An 8,173-nucleotide genomic window follows, 5' to 3' on the forward strand; every position below is an offset into this window, starting at 1 on the left:
TTTCATTAGGTTTTTCTTTAATCAAAGTACAGTACTGTATTAAGAAGAAGTGTTTTTACTCACCAAGTGAGTTATCCATGCGAACGTATTCATTATGCAGTGTATATTATACTGTCTACAGCACATTAGCGTACAATATAGAGAAAGAAGTTACATTGAAAAATAATCATAATATGAATATTTAAACACAATTTTGAAAATGGTGGCCGTTCATTTCGATACAGGCTTCAGTTCTTTTGTGCATATTATCGCACTATAGACTATTGCATCTAATTCCAATTGCCAGTTTCGTCCTTCGTACTAGTAACTCATGTTGAAATAATTCTGTACCTACTCTACGTACTGTAAATTCAATCTTCACTTCTGCCCGACCCGAACATATAAAATTACTCAGACATGCTATCTACTGTCCGTCCAAGTGGTTATGCCGCAGGATTGTAGAAAGGGAGGAAATCACGTGACAGTTAATTACTTAACGAGGCCCTTTTATTTAAGTTAAATTAAACGGCTGTATAATATTACGTAAACTTCCAATTCCTAAGAGAAATTAATGTTTTCAGAAAAGAGCTGAGACAGCCCAGCTATTACAGAGGGGCGAGCAGAAGCAGGTGGGGGAAATCGGGATGCGACGTAGGCAAACGGACAGTACCTGTGCGAAAATATGATTCAATATTGAAAGCTCTTTCGTCACTGGAAAACGCGAACATATTTCTGGAACGTACTATACTCAGTAACTCAGTACTGCTTACTATCTGCGGTCTTAGTTCTGTGTGGAGTTGGAACTTCCTTAGTAGAAGAGGTGGGAGTGAAGTACATTCAAAAACTCAGGTACAATAAAAATTGAAGTAAAAGTAAAATGATGTCCCTGTAGTATAGAGCTCATTGGTTCTGACTTATCCCATGGTTGAAAATTTCGTTTACACGATCATAAAATCATAGGTCAGATATCTTTGAACATCGGTGTACGTAATAGAGAAGCGATTATTGCATAAATTCAGAGCTGCCAAGGGTCCCCATGGTAACTGAGTGGGATCACCGGTCATCAAGGGTGAGATTAAAGCAAAATGAGTGAGACGACAAATTTATTTTATATAGCACTACTAGATGAAAGCACCCGGCGTTGCCCGGGTTTTCCTTTCTGCTTCTATTTTTAATTAAACTGGTTATTATATTTTCGGAAATCTCGGAAACCTAACTATACAAAACCAAAACGAATTGTCTTTACTAAACTTCCCTCGCCCATAAAGATGAATCTTTACTTAACGTCATTTACATGAATTTATGAACTCCTTAGCCAAATGCCTGTCAGGGTTAACTCAATTTAAAACAGTTGTAAATCAGGCACCGAAAAGAAAACATTTCATCATGTGCCTGACGTTAAACTGTTGTTTTACATTTATTTATTTATTTGTTTTTATTTATTTATTTATTCTGGTGTAGTTAAGGCCATTAGGCCTTCTCTTCCACACCGCCAGAAATACAAATAAAGTAATAGAAAAATCAAACTGTAAACAAAGTAAATCCCAACGAAAATATGATTCCTTCTCGTCTTTCTGATCAGTTTCATCATCTAATCAATATATACATAAATAATATTTCATTTATATTGGAAGATTTTTTTACCTCTTGACCGCTGTACACCCACTTATATCATACCCAGTTTTTTTTAATAAAACTTGAAATTATATCTCATAAATACAGAACATATTATATTAATTCTAATTTTATATGTACGCAGAATGCAGATACAATATAAACTCACAATAAGTCATTTTTTTAACGTAAAGACTAATATTCTGAGAAACGTATAGGGCTACCGCTATTTTAGAAATTAAGAGATTTTTATTTCCACAATGCTTAACATACTAAATTTGCAACGTGATTATACAGATATAATTTCGCAGCAACACATTTTCGGACGTGAACAACAATATTTTGAGAATTAATACAATGTTATTTTCAGTGGGCTTATGTACATTCACATACTACATTAGCAACATGACAAAAGTATGATTCAATTGCTTATTGATATGTGTAAAACCTTTTTTTTTTTTCACTTCTTTGTATAAAATATAGATGAAGATGTGAAAAACACGCAGTTTTTAAGTTAATGTCTGCAACTTTTGAGCGACTGTCCTTGAGCTTCATTTTAATATGGCCATTAGTGGCATTGAAATTGCAGTTGCTTAAAATTGAATGAGTATCCTAGCAATACGTGGAATAAAAACATCTCCTTTTATTTTTGCAGTTAATAAATATTAAATTGTCAATTCTATTACGTTTCGTATGAGTCGTTCACACCAATTCTTATTCGTGCATAATTTTGGTGGGTCAATATTTCGCAATAGTACTATTGGTTATTCAATATTAAGTAAATTATGTGGTAGCAAACCTTGTAGTTTCAAAGAATTCTAGAATTCAGTTGTATAAAACAGTTTGCTCACTATCTACAAAACTGCATCGAGGAATTCATAATACGGTCCTGGACTGCGTAATAGTACAGTATGCAACGAGCCTATAATGATAGTAATTAAGAAGCGAGTATGGATGTTTATGAAACGAGCGCAAGCGAGTTTCATAATTTTCATACGAGCTCCTTAATTAACATTATAGGCGAGTTTCATACGACTTTTTTTGATCGACCATATTTCTAATTTGAAATTATTCATTTTATTTGTATGTAACTGACCTTGAGCAATACCTCGTAACTTGTGAGATGTGCGCAGACGCGAAAGTATTGATTTTTTTCCGAGGAACAGATGTGCACATTGACCTTGCTAGGCCATAAGAACCTACAGAGATAACATTGAAATAAAATTAAACATTGAAAAACGAGATGACAAATTGAATTTATTTGAATATTATTTACAATTAACGCTAATTATTATAGTAACAGAACATAACCTTCTGCGACAGTATTGGATTTCCAGCCTCCGTGACTTTTCGTTAATTCTCTTTCGATTGCATATCCGAGAATAATCGATACTAGCGGTTTTATAACGGTACAAAGCTGACTTGTCATTGGCTAAACACCTGTACTTTAATGAGTAGGTGTACTTTAATGACATGCATTAAAGGACTGCTACCAGGTGTATAATTACTACATTTCGGCATAGTCGAGCATAAAGATACTTATTGCATGAATTATCTAGTTTTAGCCTTCATGATCTGTAACAACAATGTAATTTAATTTCGTGTTAAAATTTCCATGGCCTCGTGAAAGTCGATGTTGAATACAACAGAAAATAATAAGAAATAATTGAGTGTAGAAGATTTTGCATTTTAATATTATACATGAATCTCTTATCTATTTATTTTTATTTTCTATAATTTTAATTAATTTAACTTCCATTTGCACAATTTTAATGTAGCCTATGTCCTTCTCCTGGTTATGAAGGTTAAATGTGCAAACTTTGGCACATATCGGTCAAAGCGTGTAGATTTGTATAGAGAACATACATACATACATACATACATACATACATACATACATACATACATACCCACATTCAATTTTATATATTAAGATATGATAAGTATAGTTCCAAAATTTCCCTTCTCTAATTTTAACATTCAAATAAAAACCTTACTGAACAAAGTAGCCTAATGAGCTTCTATTTTTTAAATATATATTATAAAGTATTTATTTTAAAGGGTGAAAAAATTCTTATATTGATATAAAAAATGGGAAAAATGTTTTTCTTGATTTGTGAAAAAGAAAACATGAAAATGGATAAGACACGGTTTGGAACTATAGGACTCAAGTACGTAATGCCAAATGTAATAAAAGTTAATTTAGTGTGAAACAGTAACTATGTTTACATTGATTTTCGAATGCCCTAGTATTTAGATATTCTGAAATTCATGTGAAAAAATCACCCTGAAAACATAGGAACGTACATCCAATATTTATAATCTGTAGATAATTTCTCTTGCAATTTTCTTACAAAGGACATCGTGTTATCTCTCAAATAACTCATTCAATTATTACTATGCACGTAGAGTTATTTTATCTGCATTTGTGAAAATGTTATACATAGACTTACTTCACTTACTACATTCTCTAGTATGGAATTTTAGGATGGGGACATGCATGTATTTCTAATCTCACTCCACTAATACTTATTCAGAAAAGAATTATAAAAATATGCCTTAATAAACCAATTGATTACTCATCTGACATTTTGTTTACTGATTTTAATGTTTTGAAAATTAAACAGAATTATTATAGTGCCTTATTAATCTTCATACATAAAAATCGTAATAAATTCAAATTGTATCATCAAAAATATGGAACTAAAAGATCCGGTTCTATACGACTAGAGGAACCAAAGTGTTTCACAAGCACAGCTCTGAGCCATGGTACCTACTTTGGTCCAAGGTTATACAATAAAATAATTGATAAATACTCAAATTTGGAAAATTTTAGTATCAGAAATTTAAAAAATAGCGTTAGGAATTTAATTTTTAAAGAATATATATTGATTTAATATGTATATGTATTTGTATGACTTAAATTGTTAAAATTGAAATTGTATTTTTAATATGTAATTTTTTTCTTGACCCAGTTTGTGTCAAAAAATTATCTTTGTGTTTAGATATCTCCCCAACGCAGAGCTGCCTACATTGTATACTTCACCTGACATAATTAGGAACATAAAATCCAGACGTTTGAGATGGGCAGGACATGTAGCACGTATGGGCGATTCCAGAAATGCATACAGAGTGTTAGTTGGGAGGCCGGAGGGAAAAAGACCTTTGGGGAAGCCGAGACGTAGGTGGGAAGATAATATTAAAATGGATTTGAGGGAGGTGAGATATGATGGTAGAGACTGGATTAATCTTGCTCAGGATAGGGACCAATGGCGGGCTTATGTGAGGGCGGCAATGAACCTCCGGGTTCCAGTAAGTAAGTAAGTTTAGATATCTCCCTGAGCATGAGTTTTTTACTCCTTCAGGGAAGAACTAAGATTGTATTTTTGTCCATGTTATTTTATTAACAATAAACAATAAAACGTAAGGGAAACACTGCATGAGTAAAAAGCTTCTGGAATAGAATAATTAGTTCATAAAAATGCTGTGTAACCAAAATTTCTTTTCAGTTTCCAGATCAGAAGTATCAGCCTAAAGCTGACAGATGAATCAACTGACGCTGTGGGTAATTCTCGTGCTTCTCCAGAGAGAAAATTTGTCACAGTCTTTCACACAGCCACTAGAGCACGACTTCATCATCGTGGGCGGCGGCACTGCGGGATGTCTGCTAGCAGCGAGGCTTTCTGAAGTTCCCGAATGGAAAGTCCTCCTCATCGAAGCTGGAGGGGAAGAGAATTTACTTACAGACGTTCCATTAGCTGGACCGTTTTCCATATTAACTTGGTTGAACTGGGGTTACTTAACTGAGAAAAATGATACATTTGGACTAGGACTGAAGAATGGAAGATTAGTCTGGCCACGATGCAAAATTCTGGGAGGAACCAGTGTCATGAACGCTATGGCTTATTCCAGGGGAAATCGTAGGAATTACGATAGCTGGGCGAAAATCGGTAACGAAGGATGGGACTACGAAAATATCTTAAATTACTTCAAGAAATCTGAAAGAATGTCGATTTCATCATTAGAAAGTGACACTAAATACCATTCCACGAAAGGAGAGCTTGATATTAATTATCCACCATATCGTTCTGCGATTGCCAATGCGTTTATCGCGGCCAGTTTAGAAAATGGGACGCAATACATAGATTACAACGCTCAGCGTCAAAGTGGTGTATCCTATGTTCAGGCTACTATGAAAAACGGAAGACGTTTGAGTTCAAACCGCGCCTTCTTACAACCAGTCAGAAAAAGAAGGAATTTACACGTCATCACCAGAAGCTTGGTAACAAAGATCCTCATAGACAAAGATAAAAAAGCTTACGGCGTAGAGTACAAGCTATTCAACTTGATCACGCTGAAAGCGTACGCGAAAAATGAGATAATTTTGTCAGCAGGGACTGCAAATTCTGCACAGCTTCTTATGCTCTCTGGGATTGGTCCTCAAGACCATCTTAAGACGTTAAATATTCCTGTCGTACAAGACTTGAAAGTGGGTGATAACATGCAAGATCATGTGTCTATGCTCAACTTTAATTTCGTAGTTAACTCATCTGTTGACATTCGTCTCGACAACCCATTCAATCTTGTCAAAGATATATTCTACTACGTCAAGGATGGTAAAGGTGAATTAACTGTTCCCAGTGGATTTGAAGCGTTGTCCTTTATTGATATTGGAGAACAAGACAATTTTCCTGAAATAGAATTCTTCTTCTCTGGACAACTTTTACCCGCAATTCCTTTATACCTCAGTCCACTTGGTTTTCTGTCCAAGAGATTCAACGAATTTTACAAGCCACTGGCATCCAGAAACGGTTTCACAATATTCCCCATACTTCTCAGACCGCACAGTTCTGGTAGGTTGAGGCTAAAAGATTCAGATCCTCACAGCAATCCTCTAATTTATCCTGATTTCTTCTCCGATCCCAGAGATATAGAGATTTTGATCAAAGGGATAAGGATGTTTATGAGCCTGATGAAGACTGAATCTTTCCAGAAGCTTGGAGTGGACGTATATCGGAAACCCATACCTCCATGCAAACACCACGGCTTCGATTCCGACGAATATTGGGAATGTACGATTCGGTATATGACTGTGAGCATGCAACATGCAGTCGGAACATGCAAGATGGGTCCGGATTCTGATCCTGATGCCGTTGTGGATCCCAGATTGAAGGTGAGAGGAATTCAGAATCTTCGAGTTGTAGATGCTTCCATTATGCCGTCAATTACATCAGGACACACAATGGCACCGATTTATATGATTGCTGAGAAAGCAGCAGACATGATTAAAGAAGATAACGGAAAATAGTTGATGTTAAATAACTTTTCTCAGTAAGAGATAAAATATAACTACGGATTACAGTCTCGCCAAAAATGACGGTATTTTATCATAAACGGTTCTCTGAGAAATATGAGCATTTTAGTCTGTTATGCACTTTCTTGTCAGTCGTAACATTATCTGGAATATCTCTTACGATATTCGGTATTCTTTTTCCTATTCATCCATTTTATTACAATCGTTTTAGTGAAGGTTCAATGGATTCTCTCTCACTTTGGAATATAAGAGAATGAGAAGGCGATTTCTTGGCAAAAAAAAACTCACAAAAATAGCCATATATAAGAAACTGCGCTTTTCATTCAGCAAAGTCTGTTATTAAACTCAAGTTTAGAGTTAAAAAATCATACCATTGTTGTTGTCCTGTAACTTAAGGAAATGGCTGAAGAGGTGTTATTTGTGCCTGTTTTAATTACCAGATTCAAATGAACAGAAATAATTGTCATGTTTCCCAAAAACAAGTTGTAAAAACCATATAATGAGGTTATGATTGATGAGTATTGTAGCTAATGATTAGAGGAATAGTTAAACTCTCTCATCCATTAAAGCTATTCAGTATAACATGGTCCATGTAAGTTGCATTGAATTTTACAAATTTATGTGCAGTGAAAAAGAATCAATGTATCTTGACCAAGTAAAGTGAAAAATGGAAATAAATAATTGTCCTGAGATGTCAGAAATATATGAAAATGATTTTCACAAGTTTTTGTGAGAAAGTCTTCGTGGACTTAGAAATAAGGTAACTAATTGCTTTCTAAAACACAATGTAAATGTGAAAGTTCTTAGTAATGCTTGTATGACATTGCTCGTAGACAAGTATTTCAGTGTCCTTAAAAACGCACATGTAAAAAAAAAAGCAAACAATTCATTCGTGCCTTTCAAAGGCTACAAAAATATAAAATGAAAGAAGATAGCACACAGTTAATATATTAAACAAATCGTTTCTTTCAAATGACTAGATAGTCATTATTATTTATTTTTCTATTAATTTTCCTTCTCAAATTTCCTTATTAAAATTCAGATTTTATTTTATAATTTATATAGATGACAAGGGTACAAAAACAAAAAGATAGAGCTTTGAATTTATTTAGTTGTTACGTTTCTTAAATATCAAACTAACATTTTCTCAATATAGCCTATGTATTTGTTCTCATAGCGATTGCTGTCGCTAACCACATGCGTATTATTAATGGACATCAATATTTCGAACATACAATAACAACATTCCTGGACATACAACAGTCA

At 34.1% G+C, this 8,173-nt stretch overlaps 1 protein-coding gene across 3 annotated transcripts in view; it reads left to right on the top strand.

The window, feature by feature from the left end:
• Positions 1-7,877, top strand: part of LOC138698507 (glucose dehydrogenase [FAD, quinone]-like) — a 48,078-nt gene extending 40,201 nt beyond the window's left edge. For all 3 annotated transcript variants that reach the window (XM_069824487.1, XM_069824488.1, XM_069824489.1), the window contains one exon: positions 5,103-7,877. In XM_069824487.1, coding sequence (XP_069680588.1) covers positions 5,138-6,901 — 1,764 coding nt within the window. In that variant the 5' untranslated portion in view covers positions 5,103-5,137 and the 3' untranslated portion in view covers positions 6,902-7,877. The remainder of the gene's footprint in view (positions 1-5,102) is intronic.
• Positions 7,878-8,173: the final 296 nt, after the last annotated feature.

This window comes from Periplaneta americana, chromosome 4, assembly GCF_040183065.1.
Source record: "Periplaneta americana isolate PAMFEO1 chromosome 4, P.americana_PAMFEO1_priV1, whole genome shotgun sequence".
Taxonomy (NCBI): Eukaryota; Metazoa; Arthropoda; class Insecta; order Blattodea; family Blattidae; genus Periplaneta; species Periplaneta americana.